The sequence below is a fragment of the Marmota flaviventris genome, chromosome 3 (genome assembly GCF_047511675.1).
Source record: "Marmota flaviventris isolate mMarFla1 chromosome 3, mMarFla1.hap1, whole genome shotgun sequence".
Classification (NCBI taxonomy): Eukaryota; Metazoa; Chordata; class Mammalia; order Rodentia; family Sciuridae; genus Marmota; species Marmota flaviventris.
This window is the reverse complement of record NC_092500.1, coordinates 174,526,765-174,550,029: the sequence shown is the minus strand read 5'-3', so window position 1 is coordinate 174,550,029 and position 23,265 is coordinate 174,526,765. Positions and strand designations below refer to the sequence as shown.

The 23,265-nt window shown below is 44.7% G+C and overlaps 2 protein-coding genes across 5 annotated transcripts in view; one reads left to right on the top strand and one right to left on the bottom strand.

Moving 5' to 3' along the window:
• The window catches only part of Mcph1 (microcephalin 1), a 196,829-nt gene that overhangs the window by 83,736 nt on the left and 89,828 nt on the right, over positions 1-23,265 (top strand). For 3 of the 4 annotated variants that reach the window (XM_071610633.1, XM_027922085.2, XM_027922083.3), the window contains one exon: positions 2,423-2,500. The exons of the other annotated variant lie outside the window; for it this stretch is intronic. In XM_071610633.1, coding sequence (XP_071466734.1) covers positions 2,423-2,500 — 78 coding nt within the window. The remainder of the gene's footprint in view (positions 1-2,422; positions 2,501-23,265) is intronic. 4 annotated transcript variants of the gene reach the window in all.
• Angpt2 (angiopoietin 2) overlaps positions 4,273-23,265 on the bottom strand; it is a 50,985-nt gene continuing 31,992 nt past the window's right edge. Inside the window, exons 4-9 of the mRNA XM_027922086.2 lie at positions 20,466-20,698; positions 18,634-18,761; positions 11,732-11,833; positions 11,059-11,225; positions 7,708-7,838; positions 4,273-5,378 (exon numbers count right to left, since the gene is read on the bottom strand). Of these exons, the coding sequence (XP_027777887.2) occupies positions 5,218-5,378; positions 7,708-7,838; positions 11,059-11,225; positions 11,732-11,833; positions 18,634-18,761; positions 20,466-20,698 (922 nt within the window). The 3' untranslated portion in view covers positions 4,273-5,217. The remainder of the gene's footprint in view (positions 5,379-7,707; positions 7,839-11,058; positions 11,226-11,731; positions 11,834-18,633; positions 18,762-20,465; positions 20,699-23,265) is intronic.

Genomic DNA, 23,265 nt, shown 5'->3' with positions numbered 1-23,265 from the left:
AAGGTAGATACGTTTGGCTAATGAGAGTCCAGAGCTCGAGGTTTACATTGCATTTCTTACATGATGATTTTAGAGCAATCAACTTAGCATCTTCTGTCTTTGTGATATTAATTCTTGAGATGCCTATATAAATTAAATTTATCAATTTGCCTACCAGAATTCTAATAGCTGCCTTATGGTTTTATTTTCTTAACATTTGGAAAGGGATAAATTCAGGAAACATGAATATACTCCAAGTTTGTTTAAATTCAGTTGACATTTCAATGTGGTTTATATTTGAACTTCAGGGCACACGCGTTTTTAAGACTGCTCATTCCCTGGCTTCTCTCACCAGCACGTTGTTTCCCAGGGCCTCCTGTCTGAAAGGAGCCTGATGTTGAAACTTCTTCGTTTTATTTCCTGGACTAATGATATGAGTTTGTAGAGATCCACACAAATTGCTTGTGTATCTCTAAATGATAACATACATGGGCTGATAAAAGGAAGATAAATACTTAACTGTTTTAAAACACCCATAAACAGCCAGATGAGAACACGATTTCAGTGTGGAGTTATCAGTTCTCTATACTTTCTTTCATTGAACTGTTTTTTTTTTGTTGTTGTTGTTGTCATTGTTTTTAAGGTTGTTTAAGCCACATAAACTAGGGGAAAATGGAAAGAGATTTAAATGACAGAGTACTCCTGCGTACAAGGTTCTAGTTGAGGACTAGCAGTTACACTGAGCAGGGTCCCTGAGAGTACAGCGTGCTGTTTTCCATCTCCGCTGGAGACAGATTTTCCCACATTATACTCCGTTCCCATTCGTTGTCTTGGGCCCAGCATCCCCAGAGCTGCTTCTCCTGCCTCACAGGGCTGGGCTTCTGGCCCTGGTGCCCTGGGCTGCTTTTGCCATTCCTCAGTGCCACTCCTGCACTGGGGTGGAAACAGTATGCTCTCACAACTCACCCTGGGGACCCAACCAACCCCATTCCCTCGCATTTTTCCAAAGCACCATCTACTTCTAGCCAAAAATTAGTAAATAGCGCCTGTCTCCTTTCCCTGTCATTCTCTGTGCCTAATGACCTTTTACACATTACGTAAGATGCAGCTTGAAATGTCAGCCCCGCTTGTCTTGACTCTCCTGCATCGAGGGTGTTTGGGAGCCATCTGGGATTATTGTAAGCATGAGCTCAGCTGACTAAGTCCAGAGCTGTCTTGCTCAAATGAGAGCTTAACACCCGTTGTCTATTCAGGAGGTCACATGTAAGAATATAAAAGTACTCCCTGAAAGAGGTACTAAGAGATGTGGTAGTCTCCAGAAATTTAATTATGAAGGTTCCGTGACACCGAGTGGGAAAACCAACATAGATGGTTTACATCAGGCTCCTTACCAGAGTGTGGACTCTCTAGTTTGGGGGCTGTGGTCCCGGGACCTGGCTTGGGTTTTTATTTGTGGTCTCACTAAATTATTCACAGATGAATAGATGGTGCAGCTGTTTAAAGTCAGAACTGGCAGGTGCTGAGGATTGCATTCAGCTTCTGAATCCTGTTCTTGTCATTTGTTCCACAGCGATGCCCACTTTCTTAGAAAAAAATACGTTGCTATCTCACGTTGAATACGTATTAGCTTTAGTATGTGAAGGAGGAAAGACATCTCCTGTAGGTGGTACTGAGCCTTAGAAATTATCAAAAAGAAGGAGACAGGTCTCATATCCTGCTCATTCATCAAAAGGAGCTTAGACTTTGGGTGGAAGGATGGACTTGCTGAATGTAAGAACAATGCATGCAAAGACGAGCATGAGTCTCTTAGCTGTAAAATTCTACTGGTGTGTAGAAACCCATAGATTTCAGGGGTTTGGTGATAGAATACTGACGCCTGCAGAATATGAACCATTGTTGAGTTGAAAATGAAAATGTTGTTTTAATCATTTAAAAATGTGTGGATTCCAATAATAGTATTGATGGAATTGTGGTGATGATGAACATGAATCTTACTGATGAGACGCTTAGTCTTCTGCACTCTAGGAAGGGTTACTTCCTGACACCTTCTCCTGAACACATCAGCTAATGCTAGCAGCAAGTCCTAATCCTAAAGGATCACTTTTTAAATTTGCCTTGTGTTGTATCTTCTCCCAATTTTTAAATCTCATTTACTTACGTATTTTTTTATTTCTGTGACACAGAGACTCAAACCCAGGGCCTTGTTTAATTCTTTGGCTCACTAAGATAATGACTCCATTTCTAGTCACTCTGAGTTTTTTCTTGACCAAGTGTTAATATCCTTAACACATCTGAGTACACATGGGTGTTGGAGACACATGCATTTCAGATCTGTGTCCTCGCTGTGGTGCTGTGTCTGTTTTTACTGTCATCAGAGTGGCTGTTGCCCACGAAGAGCCTGATGAATGTATAATCAGTGTTCTGCTTGTTGTGTCCTTCACAGGTCCTGTTGTCTTTGGAGATGGGTCACTGGATTTCCGAGGAGCCCTTTGAGCTTTTTAACCACTTCCCTGCCGCTCCCGTGAGTCAGATAATGTTTTGGATGGTAAATGCAATCTAGTATCGCTATAAGCGTGAGCTCAGCTGACTAAGTCCAGAGCAGTCTTGCTCAAATGAGAAAGACGTAGCCGCAGAACTTCACACCTGTTGTCTATTCAGGAGGTCACGTGTGAGGATATGAAAGTACTCCCTGAAAGAGTACTGAGAGATGTGGTGTCTCCAGAAATTTAAATATGAATTTAAATTTAAATATGAATTTAAAGTAGGGGCCCTGGGAACCTCAGGAACACAATTGAGGAAAATAAGCAAACTGGATTCTTGACGGTGTAGCCTTATATATTGCTGTTTTAAAAAGTAATCATTTTTACTGTTATCAGAGACAAAACTGATAGGTATGAAAATTGTGGCTTGCTATCATTATGTGGTCTTTATATTTTGATTTTCCCAAATTCACTTCAACTATACTGACTTTTAAATATTTCAAACAGTTAATGGAAAATTTCCAAGTTCTAATTTAAAAAATAATAATAATAATAGTGAAGTGGGTTAATTATGGCTTGTTTGGAAGCAGGATTATACAGAAGTTGGCTTTTATTTTCAAGAATGTTGACTGGTTTGTGGCAGTTTATTATTTCAAAAGATTAATATCTGGAAGATAAGTGATGGTTGTATCTGCCATTTGTTGTGTATTTGCTGACCGGCCCTCTGACTGTAATATAGCAAGAAACTGAACTCTGCTCTCCAGCCATTGCCGTTATCTGGGTTGTTAAATTGTTTTTGTTTTCATTTTTAAGATTACTGTTTTGATTTCCTTTCAACTTTGTCAGTGTTTTCTTAAGGAGAGAAAAAAATTCCTCCTAGCAAGACTGTTTGTTTGAATACTATTAGGAATTGAAGTGTAAAGTGCAAACAGATTCTTCTCATTTCTGTCATAAGAGAATAGAGCTCTGGGTAACATTGCGAGGTCTGTTTTGGAAATCCATTTTTCCTGCTGCCTGAGAAATTGATACAAATTAATCATGTTGCTGCCGGTTTTTCCTGTTACCATTTCCCCAAGTCCATATCCATCATTGTAGTCATTGAAACACCAGAAGCTTACTGTATTGTGAAGTTGTGAAATTTTCTTATTATCGCATTTTTTTTTAACTTGATACAAAGCCGTGATATGCCTGTTGAATTTTTAAAGCCTTCTTAAATGCAGTTGTGGAAATAGTTCTCAGGAGCGTTCTTCACCCCCTAAATCGTAGGGAAAGTGAGACATGGTAGAAGGGAGAGCAGTGCCCACAGTTTAACTCAGAAGGCATAGTGAAATGTGAGGGCCCCCAGGCTAAGTCTGGAGGAACTTAGGAGTGAAAAGGAAGAAAGACTGAATAAAGAAAAAGCAGTGGTGGAACAGTAGGAGGTGGAGACAAACTCGGAACGCTGGCCGCGGGTGAATCCAAACTTCACAACATGGACTCGAAAGTTAAACATCTGAGAAATTGCTCCTACATTTATTCCTCAGATGTTCATTGTATTAATTCTACTACAAAACCTTTAAAAGGAACTGAAACAGTGGGACTTAAAGTTTTGCAGTTGTGAGCATAAGTTGTGTTCGTAAAATGCTCTATAAACGTTTGCTTATTTCATGAACATCAGATTTTATTTTTGCATTCTAGAACACTTTTTTTTTTCAGTTTGCTGATGAACACTAATGCAAATATTTTTTCTTAAATAAAATCAGAGGTGAGTCTATAACTTTGTCAATGTCTTAAATGGAATGTTTTTCTAAACCACAAATTAAATTTAGCTCAGTTTTCTAAAATAGAGCTTACTAGAAGAGAAAGTACATGTCTGTATTAGAATACTGAGAAAATCCTATAGTCTGAGAAGATAGTAAAGTGCATAATTTTCTTCATTGAAAATCAAACTTTTCCTTGTAATAAGGCACAGGTATTTTGTAACCAAATTACAAAATTGTAAATATTATTATAAAAGTTAAACATAATCATCTCACCTAATAAGTTATATTTAATTACTAAAATACCTTCATATTTAACAGCCATACTGGAAAAAAAATAGTACAATCTTCATAGAAACTAAAATGGCATACAATTTGAAATATGTATTTGAGCATTAACTTAAAACTAAGCTGTCAACAGATAAGTAAATACGCTGTTTTGGGTAATGAAAATTTAAAGTAGCTAAGAGGAGTAAAAATGCACTGTTATTTCCAAATATTAAACTGCTAATAACCACTAATGAGAAAATCCCTGAATATATAGTGTATTTTTATGGCTTAGAGAAGTTTGTCTTCCTTGTAATTGTGATAGTGTTGCTGAATTCAGGACACGTGGATATTTACACAACCCATAAACAGTGCTTAGAGGATCCGTTCCAAGATTATCTCTACTATATAGCACAAGTGTTCTGTTTTCCAGTTATTTACTGATGAACTCGAGCATGACATTTTTGGTTGTGACAGCAGAGTCTGTGAATTGTCACTCTCTCAGCCATGAATTCATCTTTGCATAGGTGTCCACCAGACCACAGTGCCAGGTCCTTGCTAGTTTGGGTTTTGCTTTGGCTCGTTAAGTGGTGCGGGTCAGCGATGATGTTGAGGTTGTCGTCTGGAGCATGGGTCCGTGGGCACCCAGCGCTGTCTCAGGTGAGGGATGGAGTGCAGCAGTGTCTTTCAGTGCTTTGGGATTAGCTGTGGGAAGAATCCAGCACAGTCTTTCTGGGGTATGCCTACGGCATTTAGAAATCCGCCGGTCGAATCATCATGGTGGTGGCCTTAAGCGAGTAGCCTGACCCCTTCCAGTAGTACCACTTAATACCATTGAATTTATTTGTGTTCTGCTTCTGTGGATAGTACATTCCGTTCAGGTTGGAAGGGCCACATGCATCAAACCACCAGCCTGTGGAGGCAAAGCGCAGAAGGAATTAGGACCCAGGGATGCCAGCTCCGTGCACTGGCGGTCACGCCCAGGCCTTCCAGCAGGCCTGGGCATCTTCACGGGCATAGTACACCACAGTGCTGAGCGTGCTCCCAGCCACACACCCAGGTCCCAGTGCTGACAGCTAAGTGTTCTCACGCGCCTTCGCACTCCTTTCCTCTTGGGCTACGTGGAAAGGCACCTCGTCCACGGGCACCTGCTTTGGTCGAGACCTGGTATCTTGGGAAATAGGGGTCCTGGGAACCTCAGGAACCCTGAGATGGCCATCATCAGGCCAGGACTGCATCCCTCCCAGCAGCATGGGGGCTGAAACACCCAAGGAAAGGACTTGTTGCAGCTGGTTAAAAAGGAGGGTGGGAGTGGGTGCTGTCTGAGCCGGAGCACAGCGACAGAGCATGCCCTCCTGCCTTCACTCTGGGCAGGGCCCACAAGTGGCAAACCAGGGCCAGGGCTGGCCAGAAGAAAGGACCTTGGTTTGCATGTGTAAAGATTTGGGTTTGCTACCATGTCTGTTAATTTTTGTAATACAGAAAACTATAACATGACTATTTTTGATAATGCCACACTTGGTAAAATAGATGAAGCGAGTGAACCTCAGCTCGGGGCTCCCCCAGCGGAAGGTGGGGGCGGTATCCATGGGGTGGCCTTTGACTTATCTGTAACATTTTATTCCTTTAAAGAATTCTAATGCAAAACATGTCTTTAATGTATACACATTGGATGTGAGTGCTACTTATCTCCCTAGCGCCTGACTGACTTCCTGCTGTGGATTCTGTTCCTTGAGATGCCTCAGATTAATGGAAATGTGGTGGGAAGCTTGTATGTTACCTGGAATCCTTGTGATATGGCAGAGTGACAGATGTGCCCCCCCCCCCCCCAGAGCCCACCATCTGCCCCTCTACAGAAATCACACCCAAGCAGATATCTGGCTGCACATTAGGCCACAGCTTCTTCATGGCCAGACCACCAGGTGGAAGTGGGCCCCTTCGTAGTCTGGCCCCACCCCACTGTCCCCTTGGGCTCCTTTCTTCTCCCATCTCTCCTGTATTTCCACTCTCAGCCCCTAAATCTCTATTTGTATAAAAAAAAAATATACTGTTTCTTGATCGTTTATGTGACTCCCCTGCTCTTGAGTAGCCATTGGGCCTGTGGGAGTTCTGGAAAGCACCACAGAAACAGGTCTAGCAAGTGGGGCAGCAGTGACTGTCTCTCCTTAAAGCCTCCGAGCTGGGGGACGTTTCGTGTTACCAGGCAGCAACTGCCACCTTGGGGGCCGAGTTCTTGAGGTGGTAAAGACATGAAGTTTGGACTTAGGGAAACTACTGGGTTTCACTTTATTTCCATAAAAACACCCTCCTTTTGACTACGAATGGTCCCTTAGGAGCCGAACGGCATAGGCTGGGCTGAGCGCTGCTGGTCTCGTGTCCCTTGTCCTGAGAGGCGGTTGGCCACCGCTCTCGCCTTTGCCCTTCCTGAGTGTAGTGAATCCGTTTTTGCTCATTCAGTTTAGTCTCACGAATTAGTCCCTGCCAATTTCTGTGTGCACTGTTGGCAGAACTCTTGGTGCTGTTTTAGTGTTTTTAAGAAGGAACTTGACAGCGTTTGTCACACTTCTCCCTTATCTCAGTCACTACCAACTGGTTCCCGTTATTCAATTTCTAAACCTTCAACAATCAGAAGGGTGAGCTTTCTAACAGTTGGTCCCCATCACTGAGCTCTTAAGTGGCTCACCAATCTGCTATCTAAGTGACGGCTGCAACAGCCTTTGGCTCCTGGGGATGGCTTCCGTTTCCGTTTTTAAAGCAATCTGACACAGAAGGTGGAAAACAAGAAAGGCCTTGATTTAAAGTGAACACTCACTCATTTACATCTGAGGCACTAATAAAATGGGTTGATAGTTTCTTTGTGTTCATAAGTCTTTGCTGTTATTCTAGTGAAATTCTCACCAATAAAAGACAACTGAAAATTCCTTGTTCAAACATTGTTGATGACTAGAAATGAGGCGAAATGGCACTTGGGCATCTCTGTGACGTCTGATGTGCAGCAAGAGCACACTCGGGAAAGCTCAGAGAATACTGAGGCCCCCCAGCTGCCAGCTGCCGGCCCTTCCAGCCCTGCACTCTTACTCCAAACTAACCGTCTAAAAGAGTGAAAAGCAAATTTGCCTATATCAAGGTAGTATGTCTATTTATGAAATTTTGGACATTGTTACTAGTCACATTTGGAGTCCCAGCTGCCAGGCTTTTGCACTTTCAAAGTGTCCCTTGCCCATACAGAAGAGTCGCCCTACCTCCTGTCAGCATTTGCGAGCATTTGCAGATACATTTGTCGTTGTCCGCGTCCTTTGTGCTAAAGTCATTTCCTGGCTGGCTAATGCTGCTTATTTTGCCGGCTGTGCCTGAAAGTCCTTTAAGGTGAATCCTGTAAGCATGCAAAAGGAAAAAATAAAAACCGTAATTGGCTCGGGTCCTTGGTTTACCGTAGTGGAAAATTTCTCATAGTGAAGAATTCCATTCTACAGCAGCGTGCTGTGGACTGGCCAGTGCACTTCAGTGCCTACCCTGGACAAAATAGTTTGCACTGGTATAAACAGGAACCAACTTATCATCAAATCCTTCAGCAAAGAGGGATGTTTTTGTGAAAACTTCAACACATATCACTTGCACAAGCATCAACAGGGACTGAAGGGCCCTGTAATTGATTTTCCTGCTGCTTTCAGATAAACAGAAGAGTGGGCTGCAGCATGGAGGGACCTCCCCCCGCCCCGGGGGGCACCAGTCCCTATCCACACGGAAAGGAGTCCAAGACGCTGACCAGCCTCAAACTCATTGTTTCCAGTAGGGGTGGGGGTGGCACAGAGAGGGGAGCAGACAAAGGATGGTCCTTGAGTTTGGAATCAATAGAACTGCAGAGAAAATAAACCATGTGCCTTGCTTTGCCCCATTTCTCTACTGTGGTGTGGTCAACCTGTTCAGCCATGAGAAAGGAGGAAATGTTATACTGGGACACCAGATAGCAGCACATACTTGTAGAATATTGCACAAGTATGGCGTTCATCGTCATTGCTGTGCATGCAAAGAGACCCTGAGGAAAGGTGGAAGACTCCGTGTGGTTTGTAAAAATCTTCCCATAACCGTGCTCTAGTCACTGCCTCAGAAAGCCCACAGGTGGATGGTTTGGGACAGATCAGAGCTTGCTTTCCATGATGGGCATGGCTGCGGGAGGGGTGAACCAGAGCACCAGGCTCCGTGTCATAGGGTGCCATGACCTGATGGAGATACGGGAACAGGAAGACCCGGGCCAGGGCCCTGCCGTGTTGCAGGAGAACGATACTTGAAGCCCCAAAGTTGTGCTTATTTTATGAGACCTGCTGACAGTTGCTAACCACCTCCTTGGAAACTGCAGAATTTTTTTAAGTGTTCCTGTTGGCAAGGAGTGCCAGGACAAGGGGGAGGTTGGCTGGTCCCAGGCATGCAGGCAGGCGGGCGTGTTGCGTGCTCCTGACAGCCCCAGAGCCGGGAGCCACCGCTGCTCTTACATAGGAAGCCCTCAGGGTTCAGAGAGACAAACTTGCCCAAAGTCGAGAGTAAGTTGTGGCCCTGGGACCCGCCCCAGGTACACCCTGCTCCTCTGTTGTTTCCACGCCGGTGCCCGCCTTAGCAGGGGTATAGCTGTAAAGGTCAGGGTGAGGGGCCTGTCCAGTGAGGTCCCCAGGTGTGGGTTCTGAGTAGCTCTTGTGTCAATCACTTTGCTTTCTCTTAAATTTGACTATAAAAATAACTATACTCTGGAAATTGCTTTAAGTTGGTTCTGGTTGATTTTTTTCATGACTGTGGGGTAAGGACGTAATGCAACATTTAACAGTTAAATCTCAGTGTTTTCATAAAACTGCAGTGATGTTGTTGGTGAAAACTAAACAATATTGAAGGTTTCATGTACAAATACATTTGAGTTAAAAAGAATCCCATTCTGTTGATGAATTTATCCAGGTCTTATAATGTGTACTTCACAGTTTTCCATCACTTAGGGACATTTCTTCATGGGGGAAAAGCACCTGCTTATACACACTTGACATTCTGAAACATTGCAGCCATCAAAACTCATGATCCCATCACGATTCTCCTCTCAGTAGTATCATGTTTCTTAGGATAGTAATTTTTAATCTATTTTACATTTCCAAGTATATTACGCTTTCAACCCATGTGTGTTTTTAGAGTGGCATGTCCAAAATTTGATTACATTTCTAAAGGAAATATCTGTTAAGATCCATCTCCAGTTTAAAATGTTTTTACAGTGTCAGCATACAAGGGTAACGACCCATTTTGTAAAATCTTCTTATCCAAACAGTCTAATCCTTAATTTTTGTGTTTCTTTTTTTAAAAATTCCTATTGTAGATTCCTAACTGTTCCCAGTTGAAAAAATATTTAACTTGGAGGTAACACAAGGACTGACCACTCATGTCTCTGAACGCATGGACGTTCTGATGCCTTTGCAGTTGAGTGGGACCCACCGGGAGGCCCAGACACTATCTCTGTTCATCTCCAAGGGAGCCTGCTCTCTAATGAGAATTGATGGACTACGCTCCATGGACTTTTTAAAAGTCACACAGTGTTCATCTGCTCTCAAGGCATGCTTCTGAATTCGGGCCCGCTGCCTTAGAGCAGGGCGCCCTGGGCGCCGTATCACTTCCAGGGATCTGGTCAGGTACCTGGGCTTGCAGCCAGCTCCCTAGGAAGCCACCCCAGGCCTGCAGGGGTTGGGCATCAATGAACAACTGTAGGCCAGGTGAGAACTGCTGTCTGTGATGCTCTTTTGGGCTCCATTTGCTGCTGTGGCCTCACAGTAGGTGCTCCGTGGTTACCAAACCCCAGGAGCCTGCGCTCTTTGGGCTGCTGTGGGGTGGCATTGGTGACAGCTTTTCTCATATGTGTTCCTTGGGTGCCACCAGTCCACTGTCCCACATCCTCCCAGTGGCTCCCTGCCACATACACTGCACAGGGAGTGCCTGGGGGTGCCTCTGCTCCTGAGCTGCCCCTGCACCACGTCAGGCCCCTGAGCTGCCCGGTCTTGCCTGCTGGCACTCAGAGCCAGAATCCTGGTCAGGTTTCCACACGTCATTGGAACATTTAAGATTTTTGCCACCCAATGTGTGGAGACGGCACAAATATTAAAGGGGTGCTGTGGATAAGATGTACTTTAGAGAGAAGAGGACGCCTAGTAAACATCCACCTCATTTTAAACTTGTCAAGTAACCCCAAATTTGAAATTGAACACAACAATTAGATGTGTTTAAACTTCAAAAAAAAAATATTAATATCCTTTGGGAGAAAACAACATAGTCCCAGGTGTCCATCTGTCCCGATAGCCACGTTACATGTCATCATAGGGACACTCGGCATTCACTTATTGTTTGGGTGGGTGTGGACACCACCATCCGCCCTGGAGGGTCTGGTCTCTGAAGATCACAGGAAGCACAACCAAAAAATTCCAAAAACAAAGTTAGATTTGAAAACGGGGAAACTTACCTAAAGACAGTAATGAGTCAGAGGCGGCCTGTGTCTAAATCTTGGCTAGTTCAACGTGGATCTCAGGTTCTGGAATAAGAACATCCCCCAGTTCTTTCCGATCCCAAGGACTTACCTGTAGTTGAGCTCCTCGCTGGACAGGTAGAAGTGCTCGTACAGCGAGTACGCCTCGCCGCCCTCCCAGTCCCGCAGGTGTATTCTGAGCAGGTAGCGCTGCCGGTTCGTCAGCTGTGAGACCAGCTCGTTCCCCAGCCAGTACTCTCCGGAGGGGTCGCCAAAGCCCTGGGCCCAAGCAGAGTTCATTCACTTCACGAAGTTTCTCTTTGTGTACTTGAAATCAACAGTGTATCTCTTTCCCTTGGACAATCTGCCAGTCAGCAGAGCCCCCCGCTCCCTGTGCTGCACAGACGCAGAACCTTTCTTAGAGGACAGTGGATTTTTAAAACATCAGTTTTAAGGAGCTAAGGTATTCCTGGAAGAAAGCCAGTAGTGACACAAGTAGCACAACCAGGGACACTCGAGGAGCACCTCAGGTGCACCTACCCGGGTCAGCACATGGTGCTGCTGCTCACTTGGGGCTGGCCTGAGAGCAAACGCAGCCTCACTTGGGTGGACCCGACTACTCCTGAATGGGGAGACAGCAGCACCCCTGGAAAGAATCTTTCCTAAAAGTCTGCCTCAAAGTCATTGGTTGGTTTTGGGACTGCAACTAAGGCTCTGAGGACCTTGAAAGCTAGTATACACAGAGGAAATCACTTCTTTCAAGCTGCTTTAAGGGACATGCGTACCATTTTATACTCTTTCCACGACCTCTGGAAGTCGACACTGCCATCCTCGCGGCGCTGGATGACGGTCCACCCCCCGCCACTGGTGTCCATGTCGCAGTAGGCCTGTGAAAGGGAAGGGCACAGTCACACCAGAGACCTGGGACTCCATCCCAGGAACAGAAGTGTGGACCCCTGCTGGGAGCTGCGTCCACAGGGTCTCTGGGAGAAGGATGGGGTGAATCTTAGCCCTTAGATGACCCCCATACAGTTTCCTGAGAGATTCTCTGTGAGTGAGGCATTCCAGCAGATGGCCCTCCATCCACACCTTCAGCAGGTCCAGAACCCCCAACTTGTGTCCTCAGCCTTGCGACACTGTCAGTGCTTGTCTGTCCCTGCCCTCCCTGTGGAGTTGGCAAAGGGGATGCTCTTCCACTGAAGAGTCCCTGGACCCTGCTGCGTCCTTGCTGGAGCTGAGGCTGCCTCTGTGTGCAATAAGAACCGCTGAGCACAGGGCCCTGGGGCACCAGTGTGCCAGCACAGAGGGCCAGAGCCGGGCCGGGCGGCCAGGCCCCCGGGTTCAGGCCTCTCTGCACTATGCACATCACCCATGGTATTTTTTCTTCCTGACACTCTTTATTTCTGCCTCTGAGCTGGCTCAGTGGGTTTAAACTTTGTCCAGAACATAGAATTCTTTCTTGGGCTAAGTGCATGCATGCTCAGTTTCAACTCAGCTGGAGTTTTATTATGAAATTAAAAACCCCTGAAAATAAGATTACATAAATAGTTTTCAATAATGAGATTATACTAGGACAATAAGAAAAATTTTCCCAAAAGTAAGATAATTTCTTTACAGCATACGAGGTAAGAAATATTAAAGTTCAAGGACAATCATAAACATTCTTCCTTTGTTGTTTTCCATGGTCTTTTGGAGAGTAAGGGAGCCAGTTTGGGCAGGGTAAGCTTAAGTGGGAGCTGTGTTTTTGAATTAGGATCTAAGGGTGAGAGCTAAATGAGAACCAAGGAGCCCCTGGTCCTGCTCCTGTGTTGCACATGTGAGGAAGCTGGAGCCCGGAAGCCGAGCCGGCTGCCTGTACATCATCCCCATGGAGCCAGAGAACTGTGACCGAGCCACCCTGTTCTGCAAGGGCTTTTCTCCCTCACAGTCCTATACCTCTACAAAGGTCACAGGTTCAAGTTGCCCTGTCTCGTGAACCTTTGGAAAGATAGGTGCCATGAAAGAAAATCACAATTGTGGATGAGAAAATTATTTCCATAGATTGATCAACTCTAAAAATTGGATCTGCTAAAGGAATCCCCATATTATCACATTGTATTGATGTGACTTCATTAATTGTCACAGGAATCCCACTCCCCTCTTCCAGCACTGTGCCAGACCCTAACCCTGCACGACTACTGAGATGCGTTCTGCATTTCCAAAAGGATCAGTTGAAATTGATCGACTGATCAAGGCAGGCAGCTGCTCCATAGCATACAGGGTCTGAAGAGGCCCCTTTAATTCCTGCATGATATATTTACATTGCATCATGCTGCCAAACACAAGAGAAGCTCGACCCTTTGTTCATAGGCCAAAAGTCCCTCTGTTCGGCTCAACTGGAAATTGGCTCATGAGTCACACTGCCTCCTGATTTGCCTGTGGTCAACAAAGTGGACAGTGCTGCTCCATTCTGCCCACGGGCTTTGTAAATCCATGGAATAAGTAGGTGGGTGAGCATGCTGGGGTGAGGAATGTGTGTGCACAGTGGTCAGTCCTCTGGCACCTAAGGGCTTGGCGGTGAGGGGAAGCATTGGCATGGCTCTCAGTGGGCCTGCCCTCATTCTGGAACCTTCGACTCTTCAGTGCCAAGAGGCACCATGTAACTAGTGACACCTAAGGATGTGCCCTCTCTCCTGTGGAGAAGACTCCACGGGAGTCAAGTCTGCAAAGTCAACTTGATCCACGTCACCATCTGTCTGACTCCTCTAGTCGTCACCATCAGCTTCTTAGAACATTTTTTTAATACTTCGTCTGGATTTGTTAAAAATCAGAGGATTTGTAAAAACAGATGTATTGGGGTGAAATTGGTCATTAAACATGCAGAGGGCGTGTTCGGCTGTCCACATAGCCAGGAGACACGCGGGGGATAATGAACAGACTGTATCAGGACTGGAAAAGCACAGTGCTGGCGATGCCCTCGCCCTTGCCAGTCCACACATGGCAGCCTGCTTCCGTCGGTGTGCGGGTGCACTGTCTTCGTGCTCCTGATAGATGCCCTGTTGCCGTGTCTATCTTCTACAGAAAACTAATTAAATTTCAAAAATTAAAGTTGCAATACTTGGGCCTTTTGGAAGAAGATCTGTCCAAAGAGCTATTGAAAATTCATTTCTTGAATTAAATGACCCAGGGCAAGATTGGGTACTCTGCTATGCAGAGCTGTCCCATGTTCTTTGGGGGAAGCCCTCACTTTTTAAAAAAATTTTGATTTGTTATATATGACAACAGAATGCATTACAATTCATATTACACATAGAGCACAATTTTTCATATCTCTGGTTGTATACAGAGTAGAGTCACATCCTCTGTGTCTTCTTACATGTACTTAGGGTAATGATGGCCATCTCATTCCACCAACTTCCCTACCCCTTTGCCCCCTCCCTCCCCTTTGCCCTATTTAGAATTCATTTAATCCTCACATTCCCCACCCCCATAGCATATTATGGATCAGCATCCTTAAATCAGAGAAATCATTTGGCATTGGTTTTTTGGGCTTGGCTAATTTCACTTAATGTTGTATTCTCCAGCTTCATCCATTTGCCTACAAATGCCATGATTTTATTCTCTTTTAATGCTGAATAATATTCCATTGTGTATATAGCCACATCTTCTTTATCCATTCATCTACTGAAGGGCTTCTAGGTTGGTTCCACAGTTTAGCTGTTGTGAATTGTGCTGCTATAAATATTGAAGTGGCTGCATCACTACAGTATGCTATTTTTAAGTCCTTTGGGTTTAGACCAAGGAGTGGGATAGCTAAGTCAAATGTGGTTCCATTCCCAGTTTTCCAAGGATTCTCCATATTGCTTTTCAGAGTGGTTGCACCAATTTGCAGTCCCACCAGCAGTGTATGAGTGTACCTTTTTCCCCACATCCTCGCCAACACTTATTGTTGTTTGTATTCTTAATAACTGCCATTCTGACTGGAGTGAGATGAAATCTTAGAGTAGTTTTGATTTGCATTTCTCTAATTGCTAGAGATGTTGAACATTTTTCATATAATTGTTGATTGATTGTATGTCATGCGTGTGATAAGAATTTGTTCCCAATTAGTAGGCTCTCTATACACCTCACTGATTGTTTCTTTTGATGAGAAGAAGCTTTTTAGTTTGAATCCTTCCTATTTATTGATTCTTGATATTAATTATCATGCTATAGGAGTCTAATTGGGAGGGCTTAATCCGACATGATGGAAATTTGGGCTTACGTTGTTTTTTTTTTTTTTCCAACAGACGCAGTGTCTCTGGTTTAATTCCTAGGTCCTTGATCCACTTTTGGTAGTATAATCATTTTGACAATATTAATTCTGCCTATCCAAGAACAAGGTAGATCTTTCTATCTTCCAAGGTCTTTTTTAATTTCTTTCTTTAGCCTTCTATAGTTTCCATTGGAGAGGTCTTTCACTAGGTTGATTCCCGAGGTGTTTTTTTGTTTGTTTGTTTTTAATATTTATTTTTCTTAGTTTTCGGCAGACACAACATCTTTGTATGTGGTGCTGAGGATCGAACCCGGGCCGCATGCATGCCAGGCGAGCATGCTACTGCTTGAGCCACATCCCCAGCCCTGTTTTTTTTTTGTTTGTTTGTTTTTGAGGCTTTTGTAAATGGGGTAGTTTTCCTTTCAGAGAATATGTCACTGATATACAGAACTGAATTTGATTTATGGGTGTTGGTTTTGTATCCTGCTACTTTGCTGGCATTTTCTAGGTCTAGAAGTTTTCTGGTGAAGCTTTTTGGGTCCTCTAGGTATAGAATCATATTGTCAGAAAATAGTGCTAGTTTAAGTTCTTCTTTACCTCTCTGTATCCCTTTAATTTCTTTCATCTGTCTAATTGTCTGGCCAGTGTTTCAAGAACTATGTTAAATAGAAGTGGTGAAAGAGGGCATCCCTGTTTTGTTCCAGTTTTTAGAGGGAATGCTTTCAATTTTTCTCCATTTAGAATGATGTTGGCCTGGAGTTTAGCATAGGTAGCTTTTACGATGTTGAGATATGTTCCTGTTATCCCTAATTTTTCTAGTGTTTTGAACATAAAGGGGGGCTGTATTTTGTCAAATACTTTTTCTGCATCTATTGAGATGATCATATGGTTCTTATGTTTAAGTCTATTGATGTGCTGAATTACATTTATTGATTTCCATATGTTGCATCCCTGGAATGAACCCCACTCAATCATGGTGCACAATCTTTTTTGATACGTTTTTTATATTCAATTTGCCAGAATTTTATCGAGGATTTTTGCATCTATGTTCATTAGATATTGGTCTGAAGTTTCCTTTCTTTAAAGTGTCTTTGTCTGGTTTTAAAATCAGGGTGGTATTGGCCTCATAGAATGAGTTTGGAAGTGTTTCCTCTTTTTCTATTTCATGAAATAATTTGAGGAGTATTGGTATTAGTTCTTCTTTAAAGGTCTTGTAGAGCTCGGCTGTGTGTCCATCCGGTCCTGAGGGAAGCCCCCACTTTTTATTTCAGGGTCCTGCACCTCTCCAGGGCTGGGTGTTGTCATCATGTGGCAGATTAGGAAACAGCTTAGAGAGGTGAAATGATTTGGTCTGAGCCTTGGATGGGCAGGGCTGGAATTTAAACCCAAGTCTGTCTGTCTCCCCAGATGAGATGGTGAATTATAAAGTCTTAAATCTGGGAGGGAATTCAGAGGTAACTAAATCTAGACCACTTATTTTAAAGATGGGAAAGTTGAGGTTTTGAAAGATTATTGTTTCTTGCTGTGTAAATGGATTTATTTTTACTGCAGATATTTAGAGGGGATATAAATCCTTATGTTTCCAACCACGACCTGACACATAATCCAAGTGTGCTCAATGTTTTCATCTTTCTGCAGAGCGTTTTGGGGGCGGGGGGCAGTGGGGGTGTCTGTGCCGTGCATGCTGGGAACACTGAGCCAAGCCAGAAGAACATTCCTAAGGCAGCAGGATGGGGCTGTGCCCTCAGTGCTGTCCCCGGGATCTGCATGATCAGCCCGCATTCTCTGTCCTCCTGGACGTTCCTGTCCCCATTATCACTAGGCCAAGAACATGCAAGCCTCTGGTGAGGAGCAATCACATGAGAAGACTTGTCATGCAGACCGATCACAGAGGGGATTTACAGGCTTAGCCTAGCGATGATGGCTTCTTCATCTGTAGCAGGCTGTTTTGTGTTTCTTTTCTCCCCTGATGCATTGCTTCTAGGCCGCTGGGGACATTAACTCATTTTCAAGGTTGATTTAAAGCAGCATGAATGAATTAGAGATTTCTTTGGAAAGAATTATCTTAAATAGCACAGTATTTATCTTTAAATTCATAATCAAGGTTTATGTTACTGTTTCAAATTCCACATCTTTAAACCTTTAAAGCCTGTGTTTTTCTTTGATACTATGTTAAATACCGAGGATAATGATGGGTTCAAAAAGAATATACTTCCAGAAGCCTGTCAGATGTCCATTCTGCTCCAGTATTAAGTGGGTTTTCTGGAGTGGTGTTTCAGTATGCAGCGTCTACCTTTAGGTGCAGCCACATTGATACACATTTAGTGTATACAACCATCGAACGTCGACTTAATTTCACACTGATTCTCCTGTAGTGTCATCGTACCTCATGCGTATCTCCATCCCTAAAAGAAGCCACACTGAAATATTTCCCAAGGAAGTGGTTTTCTTCACACAGTTAAGACTCAGAATCTCCCAGAGCGGCTTCGGGAGACGCGCTAGGTCTGTAATCAGAATATCGAAGGGTGGCTGTGTTCAGCTGTGAGCCTCCTTGGCCAGTGGCAAGATGCTGATGGCGCTGCTTCCTAGGTGGTAGTGGAACGCACCTGCACTCGATAAGAAAAGCAGTTGTTCTCCTGGGCTCTTCCAGACTGTGTTACGAGGGGCCACGGACGACCCCCCCCCCATCTCTGTGGACTGCAGAACTGAGCATCTGGATACCTGTCAGCAAGTCCAAAGGGTGAAGCCACTTCAACGGTGACACGGAGGTGCCCTTGGCCTGTGGCTCAGGGTGGCATTTGTACCGATGGCGCAGGGCAATAGTGATCGATCACAGCAGGGCAGAAGTACCAATGGCACCACACTCGCGGGTTAGAGAAAGGAGAGCATCCCCCCAGAATTCCGTGGCAGTGTAGTACATGTCACTGGGCCTTTACCTCTGCTGAAACCCGGCCTCTGTGCTCCCGGGTCTCCCATTCCTGGGCTCAAGGTGACCGTCCGACTCAGTAAAAATTCCTAATTTTATTAAACCTCCGGTGCACCTGTCTGCTCTAATAAGATGGGAAATGTGTGTAAACATTGGCTCAGAGAATCACAGTGCATGCGTGAAGGAGCCTCTTCCTCCTTCTTCCTTCATGGAACACAAACGTTGCTTGGAAAAATGATCAGAAGACAAACTATGGTTATGCAGACTCAGGTTTTGTAAGAGATTTTCTATAAAATCAATGAAATGATCCTGGCCTCCAAGGAAAGCAGCCATTGTTCAAGCACAACATCTCCTGTGGGGGATGAGATGGACGGTCCACTCTATTAGCACCCAGTGGCTGAGTCCACTCATAGCCCCTTATTACAGGGCATGGGCCGCGGAGGGCCCTGGGGCTGGGTTCTGCTGGGGAGTCCTCAGCCCACAAGGCCCCACAGCCAGGCAGGTGGTGAGGGCAATTGATGCCTTACCTTTCTCTCTTCTGTGGAATTGGGAAACGTCAGCGTGTAGACGCCAGGAGTGGTGAGTCCGGATTTGAATACTTCAGCACAGTCTCTGAAAATATTACGTTCCTCTTTATCAACAATAGGGTTCTTAGCTGTGTTAAAAAAAAAAAAAGAGCATTTAATTGGAATTTACAAAAAGATAAAACCTGTTATTTCAAGAACCAATCATTTGGTGACTTATTACATTTGAATTTTTATAATAAAAAGGATATGCTAGGTTTTAGCTTTTCTAAAAAAAGTACCTGTTTTCCTGTGAATTCTAAAATCATCCTTACTTACTTTTGTATTATCAAGTGCATGTAACGCAGGTATTTCACAGCCCAGAATCTGTGCTTTTTGAAAATTTCTCATCTTGAGTACAGTCAGGTAGACTTATACAAAAGTAAGAGAAGGACCCCAAGAGTGCTCCTCCTCAGGGCCCCTGCATGTCCCTTAGGCCATTTTTCCACTGGGGCCATAGTGTGTGTTTTTCCCTTTTACACACACACACACACACACACACACACACACGGCTAAGCCTGATTTGTTTTTAGAATACCACATGGGAGATATTTAGTAGTCTTTGGACTTTTAGCAGCTGTACCGTGGACAGCTAGTATTTTGAAGGACGTAATGTTCACCTGCATGTTTTGAATTCCTCTACTACGCCTAAAATTTCTAGGACTATGACATTCTTTCAAATTTCAATTCTGTCAACATTCACATTTCCAATTCCTTTTCTGCCACATTAAAAAAAGAAAAAATGGTGGTCTGTCATTGTGGAGACCTGTGGAGCGGAGCAGAGCTCTCCGCGTCCCCTGGGGCACAGAGGTGGCCCTGGCTGTGGAGCCCATGGAGAGGAGGTGGCTTTCTCTCCTTCAACTCATCAAAGCTGGTGACACATACCGTCTGGTCCCTGCAGTGTTAGATGACTGACTACCTTTGCTTTTTCTATGAATGTGAAGAAAATGTGATTTTCCCAAATTGTGAGAGAGTAGAACTGCAGTTGGAAGCGTTGAGCTGCAGCTGGCAGCCCAGAGTCGCCGGCTCTCGCATCTGCGTCCTGCCTCTCTGTCCTGCGGCTGGGCACCCGCTGAAATCAGCCCTCTGCTAGTGGCTGTCGAAACTGGAGTAACTGCAGGACTCAAGTAAAATGTGGGAACAGACTTCTTTTACGGATTCAGACATACGGTCCTCATGTGTGAATTCACGACTCACATGCAAAGGGCATCGAGTCAAAAGAGCCAAGACCATCACAAGATGAGCCACAAAGAACCAGGTCAAATTCATTCAGGAACAAAAGCTCAGAATGTCCCAGAGATTTTATATATATATATAATCTTCAGTGAATGACCCGAGTTCCTGTGCCCCTGCAGCTGAAGGGCTACGGAGTAAGGAAGGTGAAGTGTATTGCAGGACGGGACGAGCAAGGGGAGCTGGCACCTCCTCAGTGCCTGTCACTCAAAGGATCATCTTATTAGTCTCCACAGGTGATGGTGGGTCTGGTTATGTGTTCCCATTTAAATCCCAGAGAAACAGAGATCCGCTGCGGGGTAGTAACTTGCCAGGCTCGTCTCGGGCAAAACAGGCCCTGTGCACCCTCACTCTGAAGTGTGTTGGGTGCTCTGCCTCCTGAGAGTGGGTATGACGTGTATCTTGCCTACCTCTTCTCTGCCTCCTCCCTTTCTCCTGGGCTCTACGTTGAAACCCAATGGAGCTTTCAGATGAAATACGTGAGAAAGGTGCCTCTTCTGAAGGAGTGTGCTAGGGCTATGAGGGGTGCCGACACCCAGAGAGGGTGTGTGGGCCGCACTTACAGCCGGACGCCGACACCATGGTCAGCAAGTTGTGCACCGTCTCCATCAGGTCACGCTGCTGCTTTTGGAGGGCCGAGTTGTTGACAGTGGCCGTGACGAGCTGCTTCTCCAGCTCCTGGATGACGGAGTTCTGCTGGGACACCAGCACCCGCAGCTGGTCCTTCTCCTCCCGCATGGACCGCAGCTGCAGCGTGTGCTTGTCCTCCATGTCCAGCACTTTCTTCTCTAGGAAGCTGAAGGGAGAGGACACACTCCTTAACGAAGGGCCTTTGGGGCCGGATTGCCACTGAGGGTAGGCGCTTTAGAAACACCGTTTCCATAGCCCTAGTGACATCCCTCATGGTTTTGTGTTTCTGTTCTGCCAAGGCACTCTGTGCAGATGCCATGTGAGTTATAAAGTAACAAGAGGTTGTCACAGCCCTAAATAGTCTCTCACATTCGCCAGGGTTACACGTGACACATGCCAGGGTACACATATGTGTCATGCTAGCCACAGAAGTGGAACACGAGTGTCACAGCACAGGGTACCCGGGAATCCAGAAGAAGGAGGTGTTATTTCAGGCATGGTGCTCATGAAATGCTCTGCTTGAGAAGGAGCAGTTGAGGTGGACCTCTGGGTAGTGTGAGCTATTTATGTTGGAATACTGATCCTAATGATGATCTGACAGCTGATCTTTTAGTACTATTTGGTAAGTACTTCTGCGTGAGAGGGATGAACACTTAGCTTAGGTTCAGATCTGGCTTACTGGCCTGTGACCCTGGCACTTACCTACTCACTTCTGCCTCAGTTTCCTCTTGTGTATATGGGGGTATCACTTCCCATTTCCAATGGACAAATTGCATTAAATGTAGGCATACTAAATCACATGCCTGGCCTGTCATGCAAGTGGAAGAGTTCAAACCCGGATCTTTGACTCTGAAACACCCACCTTCCTTCCTTTCTTTTAATATAGACCCCTTTAACCAGTACTGTCTCATAGACTTGGTGCCCAGCAGTCGCAATGTGAGCTAGACCCCTGAAAATCAATCTAAAAATCACTAAATCTTATTATATATGACAGTAGAATGTATTTTGACACATGTATATGGAGTATAACTTCCCATTCTGGTTGTACGTGATGTTGGTCATGTAATCATGTATGCACGTAGGGAAGTAATGTCAAATTCATTTCTACTGCCTTTCCTATTCTCACTCCCCCTCCTTCATTCCCCTTTGTCTGCTCCAAAATTCTTCTGTTCTTCCTTCCCCCATCCCCATTGTGATTAGCATCCACATATCAGAGAGAACATTTGGCCTTTGGTTTTCTAAAAATGATTTTGATAATGATAAAGCTATGCCATTTGGCTTTCTAATCTCAGTTCCTAAAGATTATGTATGTCACAAGAAAGTCATGTGGACACTGAAAAGTCACCAGCGCTGCGGGCACAGTGCCTAAGTGGAAAGAGTGTCATACGAGATCCCTACCTCTGCGGGGCTTCCCTGCCTGTGTGTCACAACTGTCTATGTGTCCTATCCAAGTAGATATCTAAACAGAGGCATTAGACTAGATGATCGTTGGGCCTTTCCGTTCAGTCAATCTGTGCATCCATGTGCCTTTCTGGCACTAGTATTTCACGAACCTTTAGCCCTGCAAACGTCAGCCAGGCAAAGAACTAGACTACCCCTTACAGATCTTGCCCATGAGTAGTAACAACAGTATTAATGATTATCAGAAATTGAATTGTGGCTCTTAAACTTATCCCAGTCCTCTGGTCACTGTAAATCATTAGTGATGACAAACACACTGTCAATATATTAAGTCCATAAATAATTCATTATATAATGCAGTCATTTTGATTGGATTTTTTCATCAGTTTTACCATGTTTTTCAACTATTATTTTTCTTGATATCGCCTAACATTATTTTTTAAAAATGTGTGTCTTAAAAACCAAGATGACTTACCATAAGCAGAAAGTCATCTAAAACAAGTGCACAGCTGTCTAGTCCACCTGCATGCTGGTGGCACGCTTTGGGAAACACTGCTGTGGACTAGACAGTTCACACCCACGGTCTGAGGTGCCTGGGAACCCTGAGTCTGCACTGCCTTCAGTGTGGCCTCACTGAGACTTGTGGCCCACCCACCCGCCTTCATTGTTTTTAATAATCTGAGAGGTGTGAGGGAAGGTGCCGGTCATACAGCCCCCAAGTGTGGAAGGAGCAGCCTGTGGGCTGGACAGCTAAACACAGCGCCTCAGTTCCCCCTCCAGGGCCCGCCAGCCTAGCTCCTCTCCTGATCACATGAGTTGTCTTGAGATTAAAGACAAGAGTCCTTGGCTTGGGGGAAGCGCCCTTAGAAGGGGTTAAGGGAACTCTCATGGACCCCCTGGGCTCACCAGAGCAAGCTCCTGTAAGTGAGCCTACCTCCTGAGTCCCTCTCTGGCTCTCTGTTTGGAAAGGTGACCTCTTCCTCCCATGCACTGTACCACCGTAGTGATACCATTTGCAGTTAGGTCCTCCCCAGAGGCCAAAGCAATGGGGCCACCCAATCTTGGACTTCTAGCCTCCAAAACTGAACTACATAAACTATAAAGTTATAGTCATGAAAAATGGGCTATCAGTGTTCATTTTATGAGTTTCTCTTCATCTCCTCAGGAAGAAATATCATTGGCCACATGTTTCAATGTCGGAGCAATTTAATTGAAGTGATGCTTATAGTCCCGAAATTAGTCACTTATTTTGAGAAGAAAGAAGAGTGAGATTGGGAAAAACAAAACAAAGGAAATGATCATTTTCAACTTCAGCTGTGAATATAAAAAGTG